A 15,556-nucleotide genomic window follows, 5' to 3' on the forward strand; every position below is an offset into this window, starting at 1 on the left:
AGTAATGGGAAGAAATGGATGCCTCTCGTGTGTTTGGTAACAAAGACATGTACAAGGTAATGAATTGGAAGTGCGTAAAATTATACCAGTGCCGACTTTCCCTAGTAGTTTTTCAAGTCGAATATCTCTTAGTTCTATAAAATAAAGGATTTGCCTCAAGTTATAAATCAAAGTTTGCAAGAAAAAAAGATGAGTTTTATTGGATATAAAATGATAATTGGGTCCACCCCATTGGAAGTCCATTGCCAAGAATAAAAGGAAGAAATAAGACGAAAAATAGATAAAGTCAAAAGAGATTGATTAACATGTAAAAATGTGAAATTGACATAAGGCAAGTAGGATCTAGGTACTTCAAAGAATGAAGAAGATCTCTATAAAAGGAGAGAACCATTGCAAACACAGGGCATCTAACAACTCTACAAGGAAAGACTCTTCTACTTCTCTACAAGTCGTGGGAACTCTCTCTCCAATAGGAAAGCATCTTCTTCAACCTCTCTTCAAATTTATTTTCTTCATTGTATTGAGAGCTATGAGAGGCCATGAGAGATTATCAAATCACCAAATATATTAGATTTCGCCCCCAAACGACCCATGGCCATAGGTTTTTATGTCAAACCACATAAATCATTATGTCTCACTAAAACCATTGCAAAAAGTTCATTTCTTGTTGCAAAGAAGTATTTGCAACGATGATATTTCATTCCCATACTCTCTCAAATGCCCCATGGGAAAGGTATATCCCAACGATGATTTTTTTCATTGCAAATAATCATTTTTAGGCACAAAATTTTATCGTTGCATATAGATTTATCATCGTCACTATTGTCTTCACGATAATATGTACATTCGTTGCAAACATGTCTATTTACAATGAAATGTAAATTTATTGCAAAAGTGTCTAGATGCGACGAAATGTTCTTTCATTCCAAATAGATATTTCCAATGAAAACAAAAGCTATTTGCAACGAATGTATATCACTACAAATAGTCTTACATAAGAAAAAAAAATACAATTTCACATTGTTAGGGATAGGGATCATCATCCATTCAAACATTAAAGAAGGTCTGATTCACATGTTATAATAATTAAAAATGAATTCAACATAGACAATATGCAAAGAATTAATAGATTTAATATTGATAAAGACATTACATGAGCAATGAAGATAAGGGTTCATCATCAATTAGGTAGCATAGTCCAAAATCAAGCATAATCACGCAATAAAACTAAGTGGAGTTTATACATGACAATTGGCTTGATGTTTTTGCACTTATGATTTATGTTTCATTCCAGAACGCAGTGTTTAAGCCTGAGAATGGTGTTTCATTGGTGTCTAACTGGATACTCAATTCAGCCAAAAAATCCAAACATAATAGAGCATTTGCCTGTCAATGTTAATAAAATTTCACAAGCTAACCATTACAGACATGGGGATTGAATTGATATCATAAGGCTTCTAAAACCCCTAATGTTGTAGCACATAAATGGCAACTAAATTTACTACAAACTGATATCATCAAGCATATTGTATACATGACTTAAATTAGAAACTAATATAACAAGAATGATACCCAACACCAAAATGAGATTTCACTAACCATGGAACTGAAAAATGATAGAACAAAGCAAAAAGGGACCAATACACATATTTCAACATGATTCAGAGCTGCAGAATTAATGATACACCTACATACATTTCAATTTTGATATATCAACACATTTTCCATAGGCTAAATTGAAATTACAAAGTGCATAGACATAAAAATGAAGTCTTGAAATGATTTAGCTAAGTTCAAAGAACGACAAAACCACTAACAAGGAGCAATTCTACAATACATTTGCTGAAAAAGACAATAAAAAGAATAATGAATCAATCACTCCAAGAACGTTGCTTTCTTCTTGAAAGTTCTTCTTGAGACTTCGTTTTTATTTTTTACGTAAGGCTGTATGGCAGCCGTTGAGAACGTAGGTCGACGTCTGTTCATGGATCTCATATCAGTGGTTCCTCAGCCTCTTCTAGAATTGTCTATGGTGCACCGTGTGTCGAAATCCAAGGATGGTGAAATTTTCTTTTAGTTCTCTAAGGAGGAAATTCATCGCTCGGTAGAACCTTTTAGATTTTCAATTGTCTTGAAATTTCTTCAGAACCGTCCTTCCTTGGATGCCATTCGGGCATTCATTCAAAAGCGCTGGAATCTTGATGGTATTCCAGTTGTTTCTAACATGATGCATCCTCGGAATGTGTTTATAAGACTGACTTCGGAAGAAGACTGCATGAAGGCCCTTTCACGTGAAGTTAGTGATATTGACGGGATTCCATATCATCCATTCCACTAGAGTCCAGATTTTAAGGAAGCCATCTATTGTACCGGTTTGGATTGTCTTGCCAGGTTTGCCTCCAAACTATTATCATGAGTCTTTTCTTAAAATTCTTACTGCTCCAATAGGTAGATTTATTAGACGTGATAATTCCACTCGTTGTGCCACTCGCATCGACGGTGCCCGTATCTGTGTGGACATGGATGCTGCAAAGGAGCCGTTACCTCATTTTTGGATTGGGACTCCTGGATTGGGGTCTAGCCACAAACAAGAGATAATTTATGAAACTATGCCGGCGTTTTGTTCCAAGTGCAAAATACAGGGGCATAATGCAAGAACATGTCGTGCTGGGAAAAAGATTACAGGGAGAAAGGTATGGATTCGGCAACAAGAACCTGTTGTGGAAGAACCGATTGTGGAAGAATCGAAGGAAACTATAAACCTTCCAGTTGTTGAGGAAAAAGAAGTTGAAGCAAATCAGGACTATGAGGCAAATTTGGAAATCTGTGATTCCTCCACTCCTCTGATTGAGGAGTTGGAAACGGAAAAAGATCATGGTGAGTCTCCTGTTATTGAGGTTCCTATGGAGGAAATAAATAATAAGGAGGTGGAGAGAAATGACGTAAGACTGGAAGGTTCTTCTCGGTCAAAGGAGTTGGACACCAATAAGAGGGAGGTGGAAGTAGTTCCTTGTATTGAGGAGAGGGAGGTTGATAAATTGCAAGAGGAAGAGGTTTTCTTGGAAGAGGGGTCAATACTTGATCTGGAACCAGAGTTACATGCGGAAGTCTTTCTGCAGGATAAGGAATATCACACGGAAATAGAGGATGAAGTAGGGAAGAGAAAATACCATAAGAGGCAATTTGAGAAAATTAGGAGTTCCAAGAGGGTGATCACTCATGGCAAAAAGTTATCTCAGTAACAGGGTCAATATTAGTCTGGAATATAAAGGGAATAGGTACTTCTAAGGGACGGTTAAAGAGTCTCCTGAATAAATGTCAACCGAAGGTGGCAGTGCTGCTGGAACAGTTTCAGCGTGTTGATAAAATTCATATGTATATGCGGTTGTTTCATTTTGATAAGGTAATTACTAATGAGGAGTTTGGTGGGAAAATCTAGGTATTTTGGAAAATTGGAATGGACGTGCAGCAGATCCGAATGGGAACACAGTATTTGTCTTTACGTATAGACGACGGGTCTTCACATTTTTTGGGAAACTTTATCTATGCTAAGTGTAATAGATATGAAAGGCAGTTGCTTTGGGAGGAGCTGAGTTCGGCTAGAATGGGTGTGGAGCCTCGTTTTTTTGCTGGAGATTTTAATTAATTCGTTTGTATGTGGAAAGGTGTGGTGGTAGTCCATGGACAAGAGCTGCAATGGATGACTTTAATAGATGGATTCACCAGGGCGGGTTGATTGAAATGAATTATCAGGGGAGAAAGTTTTCATGGTACAATGGTCAGCATGGATTATCTAGAGCTTGGGCTCAGTTGGATAGAGTGCTTCTTGATGCAAAGTTACTGATAGCATTTCCGAATGCACGCTGTTCATATTTATCAAGGTCAACGTCGGATCATAGTCCCATGTTTATAGAATTCCTAAAAGATCCTTTTACTTATGGTCCCTCTCCATTTAGGTTTCAGCAAATGTGGATTGAGCACCTTGATTTTATGAGCTTTGTACAGATGGTGTGGTCTGAACCAATGGTAGCTACAGGACTCATGAAATTAGCTAGTAAACCTAAAAAGTTTAAGGTGGCTCTACGTGAATGGAACAAGAGGGTGTTTGGGCAGACCAATACTCAGATTGCTATTCTTGAAGAGAAGGTTGAGGGGCTTGAGCACTCGCTGCATAGTAATTGGAATAATGAGGTTGAGAGGGAGCTTGTGAGGTACTCTACTGAGTTGTCTACTTGGAGGCAAAGGGAAGATATGAGATTGGCTCAGATGGCTAAAATTAAGTGGAGAATGGAAGGTGATCGGAACTCAAAATTCTTTAATGTTTGGTTATCGATTAAAAGGCATAGGAAAATTCATAAGTTGAGAACTACGGATGGGTTAGAGTTCAACTCACCAGAAGAAATTCATCTTGGTGCCATTGAATATTTTTTGGAGTTCCTACAAAGATCAAATCAGCCAAGAGATTTGCCGGATTTAACAAACTTAATTTCGCCGGTTATTGAAGAATAGATTGTGTCCGGCTTAGTTGTATCCCTTCGTTGGATGAAGTTAAAGAGGCTCTCTCGTCTATTCCTATAAATAGTTCTCCAAGGCCAGATGGTTTTGGTGCGGGATTTTTTATGAGCTGCTGGGAGGTGGTAAAAATGGATGTTTTGGGAGCTATCTCAGAATTGTTTCTATCTAAAAGCCTTCCGAGATTTTGTTTAGCTTCTTTCATTGTGCTTATTCCGAAGGTAGATGTGCCTTCGGTGTTTGATAAATTTAGGCCGATAAGCCTTTGCTCAATCTTCTATAAAATTTGCTCGAAAATTATTGTGAATCGTCTGACAGGTCTTCTTCCCAAATTGGTGTTTTGGTTCCCTCCTTCTTTTTGTGAACTAATTCATGCTTGTATTTCGAATGTATTGTACTCTGTGATACTAAACGGAACGAAGATAGGATTTTTTCAAGGGGGTCGGGGACTAAACCAGGGGGATCCCCTTTCACCTTATCTCTTTATTATTCTTCAGGAGGTACTATCTAGACTTTTAAAACATAGCTTTATGGCAAAAAAGATTGGAAAATTTTTCCAAACTAGAGGCACTCCTCATATTTCACATCTTATGTACGTTGATGACATTGTGATTTTTATGAATGGAGGAAAGAAGTCGGTGAGGGAACTATTATGGGTGTTTGAAATGTATGAAGATTGGTAAAAAATTAATAAAGAAAAGATGGCAATATTTTATTCTCCAAAAATTTCGTTGGTCCGAAAGAGAGCTCTTAAAAGGCTGACAGGGTTCTCGGAATGCTCGTTTCCTTTTAAATATCTAGGCGTTCCGATTGTCTTGGGGTGTCTTAAGCATGAGCATCTGGAGGAGATGGTTAACAAAGTCTGGAACAAAATCAATGGTTGGAAAATGAAAATCCTATCATCGGGAGGCTGGTTGATTCTTCTTCGGCATGTGCTTTCTAGTATGGCTTTACATGTATTTGCGGTGTTGTAGGTCCCTCAATCAATTATTAAAGAGTTAAATCGCATGATGAGCACATTTTTTTGGGGTGAAGTGAATGGTAAAGGAAAAAAAAGTGGGTGGCATGGGATAGTATTTGTAAGCCAATAGAGGAGGGAGGAATGGGTTTGCGTAATTTGGAGGATATGCAAAAAGCATTGCATATGCGATTTGCATGGAACTTAATTCAAGGAGAGTCTCTGTGGGCTAGGTTCTTTAAAGGAAAATATGTGGGCTCTTCACCTTGGTGTCTCATTGATAGGAAAAAATGAACGAGGCTTTGGAAAATGATTGTTAAAAGTATTCCTAGTGTCCTTAATAATGCAAAATGGAGAGTTAGAGATGGGAACATTTTATTTTGGTATGATAAATGAAGAGATGGGGGTCTGTTAATATGAGTGCAAGTTGTCCAATAGTTGGGATGTGGAACTGTTGAATATGATAGTGGGACAAGATAATTTGGAGGAAATTATTGAGGCTTTGGCTGTATGTAAGGAAGGGTCTGATGTATTGATCTTGATGAAGCGTGAGAGTAGGAATTTTTCTACTAAATCCGCTTGGGATTGCATTCGAATACAAGGTTCTAGTATGGAGTGGCATCCTTGGATGTGGCATAAGTTGCTCCCACTTAAGATTTCAGTGTTGATGTGGAAAGCATGGAACATGGCTTTGAGCGTAGATGATTGTCTTCGACGTATTGGAATCCCGATAGCTTCTCGTTGTGATTGTTGTGACGAAGGTAAGTATGAAGACCAAAACCACGTACTTTTCGAAGGTGAGTTTGCAAAGGAATTATGGCATTATTATGGAGCTACCTTTGGTCTTACTTGGAGGGAGACGATAATAATTTGGTTTTGATGTGCGTCCTCAGTATCTCAAGTGGGGCTCATAGTGGGGCTTCTACCTTCCATTACTACTTGGCACCTTTGGCGTAAAAGATGTACTGCACGCATGGAGGGTAGTATTCAGTCTATTAGTTCGGTCTGGCTTTCTATTAGAAGTTGGATGCGTTTAGTAAGTCGAGATATGAAAAAGGTTAGTAAATGTTCTAGACATGACTTACAGATTTTACAGATATTGAATATTTCGACTTTGGTTCCTGATAGGAAGTTTTTAAAGCTAGTTGCTTGGCAAAAGCCAGCTCAAGGGTGGTTTAAGTTGAAGGAAAATGATAGGGTTACTACCCTCTTACTACTCATTTACTACTTTTTTTATATTTGATTTTTTTTATAATTTTTTATTTTACTTAATAGTTAAGAAAGTGATAATTAGTAAATTTATATATTTTTTTAATTTTTTCTTAATGATTAAGGATGTTAAAAAAATACTTAAAATAAAATGATAAAAAAATAAAAACACTACAAGTAGTAAATGGGTAGTAGATAGGTAGTAAGCCTATCACTACCCTTAAGTTGAATGCAGACGGTAGTAGTCTTGGTAACCCAGGTTCTTCAGGAGTAGGTGGTATTATTAGAAATGATTGAGACCATATGGTTTACGCCTTCAATTCTTATATTGGTTATGGTTCAAATAATAGAACTGAATTGTTAGCTGTTCTGCAGGGTCTCAAAGCCTGTAAGGATATGGGGATTAATTTTGTGGAAATTGAATTAGATTCTCAAGTAGTGATCTCGTGGTGGAATAGGTGAAGGTGTGGGGTGTGGTACGTGGATGGTTTTTGGGAAGAGACTCTAGCTGTAACGCCCCAATGGAAGGCCCAAACCACATGGCCTATACTCCAAAAGGACTAGTCAATGATACAATTGGAGCCCCATTAGAACCTTATAAAGAGCAAGAACTTTTCCTTCCCAAGCAATGTGGGATCCCATACACCACCTACCCTTATCCATATCATATGGGGTATCACAATCTACCCCCCTTAAATTCCCGACGTCCTCGTCGGGCCTGTCCATTGTAGGTGGCACGGCTCAAGTCCCACATTTCTGGTTGGGATAGGCTCTGATACCATTTGTAACGCCCCAATGGAAGACTCAAACCACATGGCCTATACTCCAAAAGGACTAGTCAATGATACAATTGGAGCCCCATTAGAACCTTATAAAGAGCAAGAACTTTTCCTTCCCAAGCAATGTGGGATCCCATACACCACCTACCCTTATCCATATCATATGGGGGGTATCACAATAAATTAAACAAACAAAGAGTAGCTATGGTAGTTTGAACTCATACACTCTCATTTGAAACAACACACCCTTACCATTTGTAACGCCCCAATGGAAGACTCAAACCACATGGCCTATACTCCAAAAGGACTAGTCAATGATACAATTGGAGCCCCATTAGAACCTTATAAAGAGCAAGAACTTTTCCTTCCCAAGCAATGTGGGATCCCATACACCACCTACCCTTATCCATATCATATGGGGTATCACAATCTACCCCCCTTAAATTCCCGACGTCCTCGTCGGGCCTGTCCATTGTAGGTGGCACGGCTCAAGTCCCACATTTCTGGTTGGGATAGGCTCTGATACCATTTGTAACGCCCCAATGGAAGGCCCAAACCACATGACCTATGCTCCAAAAGGACTAGTCAATGATACAATTGGAGCCCTATTGGAACCTTATAAAGAGCAAGAACTTCTCCTTCCCAAGCAATGTGGGATTCCATACACCACCTACCCTTATCTATATCATATGGGGTATCACAATCTACCCCCCTTAAATTCCCGACGTTATTGTGATACCCCATATGATATGGATAAGGGTAGGTGGTGTATGGGATCCCACATTGCTTGGGAAGGAAAAGTTCTTACTCTTTATAAGGTTCTAATGGGGCTCCAATTGTATCATTGACTAGTCCTTTTGGAGTATAGGCCATGTGGTTTGGGCCTTCCATTGGGGCGTTACAAATGGTATCAGAGACTATCCCAACCAGAAATGTGGGACTTGAGCCATGCCACCTACAATGGACAGGCCCGACGAGGACGTCGGGAATTTAAGGGGGGTAGATTGTGATACCCCATATGATATGGATAAGGGTAGGTGGTGTATGGGATCCCACATTGCTTGGGAAGAAAAAGTTCTTGCTCTTTATAAGGTTCTAATGGGGCTCCAATTGTATCATTGACTAGTCCTTTTGGAGTATAGGCCATGTGGTTTGAGTCTTCCATTGGGGCGTTACACTAGCACTTATGGATTCTATGGTGTGCATAGTTATACATGTTTATAGGGAGGGAAATAAAGTTGCTGATTGGTTAGCACTGAGTTGTGCGACTAGATTGAAATCTGAATGGAGATTTCCCAAGGATGTGCCTAGGTCGCTTCAAGGATTAATCCGTTTGGATATACTGGGTTTGCCATCTTTGCGTTGTTGTTAGCGTCATTATTCATGTGGCCTTTTGGTTGGATTGGTAAGATTTTATGATTTTATGTTTTTGAGTTAACGTTGTTTGTGGTTCTTTACATGAATGGTCTTCTTGCTAAGTATTTTAGTATGTCTTGTCTTGATGTAGTTTTCTTTTGGTTAGAGGCTTTCAGTAATTTTGACACATGGTTTAAGAACTTTCTTGCTTATCTTGTAACCCTAGGTGCTGGTCTGTAATCACGGTTTTCCTCCGCCACAAGTGAGGGTTTATTAATAAAATTTGGGACAGGGGCACTCATGGACAGGTGAACCTTGGCTCTTCTATTAAAAAAAAGACAATATAAACATAGAAGACATTACTAAAACAAATCACAACTGAAAACAACAAACTTATAATCTCTATTTTTGAGTAAAAAATAAAAATAAAAGGTGCAAATAGGCAGCCTCTTAGTGGTTTTACTATCTTTTCCTGAGAAAATTATCTCATCTTCACTTTCTCCCTCCTTAACAACCCCTCTCATTTTCAAGGTTTGGGTATCGGATTCAACAATCCGGTCCCTGTTTTCTAGACCCTACATCTAGAGTTGAAGCCTACCACCACTGAGCAACATACTTTAAGGTAGTTTTCTTCTTGTATATCCAGCTGTAAGAATTGAAACAATCCAACAATAGTTAAGTTCAAACTAAGCCTATTGTGAGAAGCACATCACTGCACAGACTTTAGGGATATGGAAAAGAATTAAGATGCAACAACTTCTCACTTAAATAGGTCAGCACACAATATAATTGATATAGAAACCTAGTTGTTCTTCTTAATTACTAGAGAGAGAGAGAGAGAGAGACACACACACACACACACACACACTTTAAGATCTAGTAAGGAAGACAACAATAGATCATAAGCTACATGACTAACATGCCTCAGGTACACAATAATGGATAAATAAAAAAAGTACGACATTTATCAATGGAAAATAGATATACATGTTCAAGATTGTGATTCAGTAGTCGATAAGAGATAACATGTTGTGATCGAAAAGAAATTTTTGCAGAGCTTTTCACACTTTTCCAAGTTCTCTTTGTCACTGGTGTAGCCCTAAATAGAAAATAAAATGGAACTCAATATCGAAAAAATAGAAGCATAGAGAAAAGAACAATGCCAAATAATACACTCTACACAAATAAACATAGCACAAAGACTTCAATGCAAACAATAACCAACTAATTTCCAATGAAAAATATGCCATAAATGCAAAAACTTTGGTCAAATGCTGAAAATATTTGAGACTGAGATACATATCAAGTTCATGTATACAAACGAGTACGTAATACCTCCGCACATCTATTTTTTCTCTTTTGTTTTTTGCCCATTTATGTACTAACTTGAGTATGGTTCTAAAAATGAAAAACTTAGTATCAATGACTAATATGTCAAATGTCTTGATAATTGACCAAGAAAAATTACATGGGAACCAAACCTAACCATTCAGTGCCTTCTCTTCTCTCATGAGACAGAGTGAGGTTTTAGTGCCTTTGAGGTATCGAAGGCTTATGTCTCACATCCTATGAGTTTGTATCTTTGGTGCTGGTGTTTGATGGAGGCAGAGGAACTAGCTAAACGTTGGGAGAGGTTACACTTGTCAAAGCAAGAAAGCTTTTTCTTCCATGTCAAGTAAGAGGGAGTTAAAGAGGAGGATAGATGTGGGAAGTATTGTATGGTTGGAAGGGCACTGTCTGAGAAGGGTGTTAATAGTGAGGCTTTCAGAATCACTATGTCTCGAGTCTAGAGGTTGGAGGGCTAGGTCAGGTTCAAGGAGCTAGGTGACCAATGCTTTTTGATTGAGTTCTAGAAACTGGTGGACAAAGAGAAGCTCCTGAGTGGACGACCTTGGTTTTTCTATAGGAGTCTTCTAGCTACAGGTTGACGAAATTGCATCTATCAATGCACTACAATTTGGCTATGAACCTTTCTGGGTTCAACTTCACAACCTCCCACTGGCCACCATGACAGAAGACTTTGGGGAACAATTCACAACTTCTATTGGTCATGTCATCAGGGTAGAAGCTGAGGCAGATGGATGTGCATGGGGGAGATGTCTTAGGGTGAGGGTTGCTGTGGACCTCCATAAGCCTTTGTTGAGAGGAAAAATGGTTGATGTTTGGTGAGCAACAACACTAGATCTCTTTCAAATACGAGAGATTACAAAACTTTTGATTTCATGTGCGATGCTTTTTCATAGGGGAAAAAATTGCACTCGGTTATGCTATGAACAACAGGGTGACGAGTAGGCATCACAACAATTTAGCTCTTAGCTCGGAGGCCAACCTAGGAACACCAACATCTTTGACTGCCGTAGATACGAGGGTTCCACTGATGGTAACCACCACGATGTGGGGCAACACTGAGAAAGGGGTAGAGATGACAGGGAAGAGCCCAGGCCAAGCAACCAAGTTGTCAATCAGAAACTTTCGGTGGATTTGTAGGAAGTGCCTACAACGAAAAAACGGCAAAAAGAAACTTGAGGTGGCAACGGATAGATGTCAATAGAGGGGACCTCAGACAAAGGAAACTTTACAGGCTTTACTCTCGGGACCCCCCATAAAGCTCAGGTCGAAACTCAACCCTAGATGCTAAGCAGTCACCATACCTGCATGAGGTATTCATTTTTGAAGCTGATCTAGAGGTCCAAGACACACTTGTGGTTAATACGAGAATGGAACTAGACCTTGACATAGCACCTCTAGAACATGTTGATCAACAAGCAACCTTGGATAGCTCAACTCGAACTCGTGAGGGACTCTACAATAGTGAGGTGGCACCACTTGGTAACTACACAGGCTCAAACCAAAAGGGTGACACCAACATTGTGATGACAGGCAACCTACCTGGCAAAGGAGCATGCAAGACACCTGCTATGGGTGATGTGAAACCCAATACCAGGAAATGGAAAAGACAAGCTCGAGGGAGGTACTCTCACACAAGAGGCAGTGGAAGTGAGGCATTGGCTGATATGTCTAATTACTCCTTGAGAATTGGTTATAAGAGGGGCTGCAAAAGAAGTAGTAAGGTAAGGGAACCTGGTCCTAAGAGGATCAAGAGGCACGACGAAACCAATGAGAACCATAATTCAATGCCAATGGCTGGATTCTAGCCCTGTCACCATCAGTGAGCATCTTAGTTTGGAATTGCTGAGAGCTTGGGAACCCTTAGACAATTAGTATTCTTAGAAAACTAAGGCAAAGTGCCCCCATTTAGTTTTCCTTGTGGACACTAAGTGTAGAAACAAAAGAATGGATGAGGTAAGGAGGAGTTTGAAGCTTGATGGTTGTTTTGCAGTGGACAGTGTGGAGTTGAGTAGGGCTATTGCCCTACTATGGAAAGAAGACTGGCATGTCAAAGTGATCAACTATTCTTGATGTGATACAGGAGGAGCATAATGGACCTATCTGGCAGTTCACTGTGTTCTATGGCCACCCAAACACTGCCAAGAGAAGTAGTAGTTGGCAACTACTCAAGATGTTAAAATCTACCAATCCCATGGCTTGGCTGGTGTAGGAGATTTCAATGAAATCCTCCACCAAAAGGAAAAACTGGGTGCATCTAGCAGACCCTACAAGAAAATCGAGGCTTTTAGACAGGTAGTTGAATTATGTGGTCTCAATGATCTCCACTCACAGGGACCGAGATTCACATGGTCAAACAATAGGAGTGGAAGGGAGTTGAAAAAGTAAAGAATAGATAGAGCCTTTGCTAACAAGGAATGGAATGAACTTTTTAACTCTGCCTCATGGATTGCTCTTGCTGCCATTAAATTAGATCACTCTCCTATTCATATTAATAAACATAACCTAGTACATGGGAGGAGAAGGAGAGGGGTGTGTTTTAGATATCAGGTTGCCTGGGAACTGAAGAAGAATGCCAGAGAGTTGTGACAAAGGCATGGAAGAAGGACAGTGTGGGAGGTTGAGAGGCTAGGTCAATGAGACATAAATTTGAATTGTGTCAAAGGGGTCTGCTGCAACGGAAACAGAAAAACAAGTAGCATAATCAAATTGCAGTCACACACTGGGGTTGGCTAAGATTAGTCATCTCCAAAACACTGGTACTAGTCATCACATAGTACCCATAAAACAACTACAGAAGGAAGTGGACTCTCACTTGTAGAAAATGATTTAAAATGGCGCCAAAGAGCAAAGTAGCATTGGTTTAAACATGGAGATATGAATATCAAATACTTCCATATGCAGGCAAGCCAAAGAAGGAAGACAAATGCAATCAAATGCGTAGCGGATCCACATGGGAGGATTGTTATTGAGCGGGGAGACACTGGTGATTTTTTCACAGGTTTTTTCTCCTCCCTTTTTACTACTTCTCTCCTTACTAATTTTGAGGAATGTCTGTATGCACTAGATCCTACATTGGCTGTTGAGATGTAAGCTTGGCTCATGAATCCTTTCACTAGAGAGGAAATCACAGTTGCTATTTTTCAAATGAACCCATTAGGATCCCCTAGTCCTGATGGGTTCCAAGCTCAATTCTACCAGAAGCACTGGGAGGTGGTGGGTGAGGAAGTGTGCAACTATGCTCTCCAGGTCCTCAACCAAGGTGGCTCTCTCACTGAGGTAAATGGCACTTATATCTCCCTTATCTCCAAAGTAAAAAACCCTAAGAAAGTAGCTGAATACAGACCCATTAGCTTGTGCAATGTATTGTACAAAATTGTATCCAAAACTCTTGTAAACAGGTTGAAAGACATTCTCCCCAATCTCATTTCTTTGAATCAAAGTGCCTTTGTACTTGAAGGCTCATTTCAGACAATATATTAGTAGCTATGAGGTCCTCCACTCCATGATTTCAAAAATGGAAGGGAGGAGAGGTTTCATGGCCCTTAAATTAGATATGAGCAAGGTCTATGATAGGGTAGAATGGAGGTTTGTTGAAGCAGCGATGCTTAAGATGGATTTTCCTCTGCACTGGATCAACATTATCAAGAATTGTCTCAACTAAATTTCATACTCAATACTTGTAAATGGAGAGCCTTAACAGAAGTTTTTACTTTCAAGGGGACTTAGACAAGGGGACCCCATTTCCCCTTACATATTCATCCTTTGTGCTGAAGCCCTTACATCACTATTGAATCGAGCTGAGAAGTGTGGTGCCTTAACACCTGCCCCAATAGGGAGAGGCGTAGTCACAGTGAACCACCTCTTTTTCGTAGATGACAACCTCTTATTCTGTCAAGCAACCTCTGAGGAACTCACTTGTGTCTTCAACATACTTGATCTATATGAAAAGGCCATGAGACTTGCATTGAACAAAGTTAAATCTTCAATTTTCTTTAGTAAAAACACTCAGCAAGAGACACAACAACAGATTCTGCAATTGGCAGGGGTAAAGTCAACTGGATTCTTTGAGAGGCACATGGGGCTACTTGCATTTGTGGGTAGAGCAAAAATTGCAGTATTCCACTCTCTTATTGACAGAACTTGGGCTTGAGTGGCAAACTGGAAGACAAAACAATTATCTATTGTAGGAAAATAAATCCTGCTCAATGAGTACTTCAAGCCATACCTACCTATGCCATGGAAATTTTTCTATTACCAGTTTCAATTACAAGTAAACTAAATCAGTTGCTTAGGAAATTCTGGTGGGGTTATAATGAAGACACCTCCAAGATACAGTGGGTTAGTTGGAAACAACTTAGCTACATCAAAGACTCTGGAGGCCTTGGCTTCAGAGACTTTAAGAGTTTTAACTTAGCCTTGCTCTTAAAACAAGGCTAGAGGATTCAACAGAACTCATCCACTCTGGTGACCATGGTCCTCAAGCAAAAATATTTAAGTCAGATTGGGTTGTTAGAAGCATAGCTGGGGTCAGGGCCTTTCTTTGCTTGGAGAGGCATTCATGTAACAGCCCGCTAGAAATTCATTGGCGGAATTTCTATTGACTTTAGGAATCTTGTGAAAACCCCATAAGTTTTTACAAATCGACCAATTGCATAGGTTTTAGTCTGTCAACATAGTCAGTGTTATCACTCACTATGGTGCTAGAAATATAAGTTTTATTTATTTAAGTTGGTTAGAAGTGTCAGAATGCTTTATGGTCTACGCCATTAGACTCAGTGGATTATTTAGAATTTTTTGGCGTAATAGCCTATTTTCATAATTCCGGACGAAACGTATGTTGAAAATTATGAAATTATTTTTAGGGGCACTTCGAGGTTGAATTTCGGTAAAAGATTTTTACTGTAGGTTAATATGAATATTTAGGAATTTTTAGTCCTAAGTTTATGATTCACTTTTTGGAGTGAATAGTAACCTCGATAAGAGCACCAATTGCAGTGTTTTGAAATAACAGTGTGGAATGTCCAAATTAGATTAGAAAAATTTTATTTGGACGCTTGGCAAGATCTTAGCCACACTTAGTGAATAATATTAGACACTTGGCGCCATGAGGAGTGCTTGATGGATTTGAAGGAACCAAGCTGTGAAATCATGTCACTTGAGCAAAACTTTGTTGCATCTGCTCAACCAAATTGTGCCAGACCAAAGAGGTTTTCAATCCTAGTGAAACCCTAAATGGTGGGAATCCAATTGAAAGCCCAAAAGCTTTGTTGAAATCAAAACCCTAAACGATTTCCCCAAAACCCTAAAGTTGGCCTCTAAACTTTTTCTAATCCGATTTCTAGCATTGTGTTTAATCACTTGATTAAATCACTTCCACATGCTATTAATCCTT

General features: G+C 39.3%; 1 protein-coding gene across 1 annotated transcript; it reads left to right on the plus strand.

Annotated features, from left to right (window-relative positions):
- The first annotated feature begins 3,696 nt into the window (after positions 1-3,696).
- On the plus strand, positions 3,697-4,509 carry LOC108997845. Its single transcript, XM_018974233.1, has one exon. It carries the CDS (start codon positions 3,697-3,699, stop codon positions 4,507-4,509), a length of 813 nt encoding a protein of 270 aa, XP_018829778.1.
- The last annotated feature ends 11,047 nt before the right edge of the window (positions 4,510-15,556 follow it).

Source organism: Juglans regia, chromosome 10 (genome assembly GCF_001411555.2).
Source record: "Juglans regia cultivar Chandler chromosome 10, Walnut 2.0, whole genome shotgun sequence".
NCBI classification, from domain to species: Eukaryota; Viridiplantae; Streptophyta; class Magnoliopsida; order Fagales; family Juglandaceae; genus Juglans; species Juglans regia.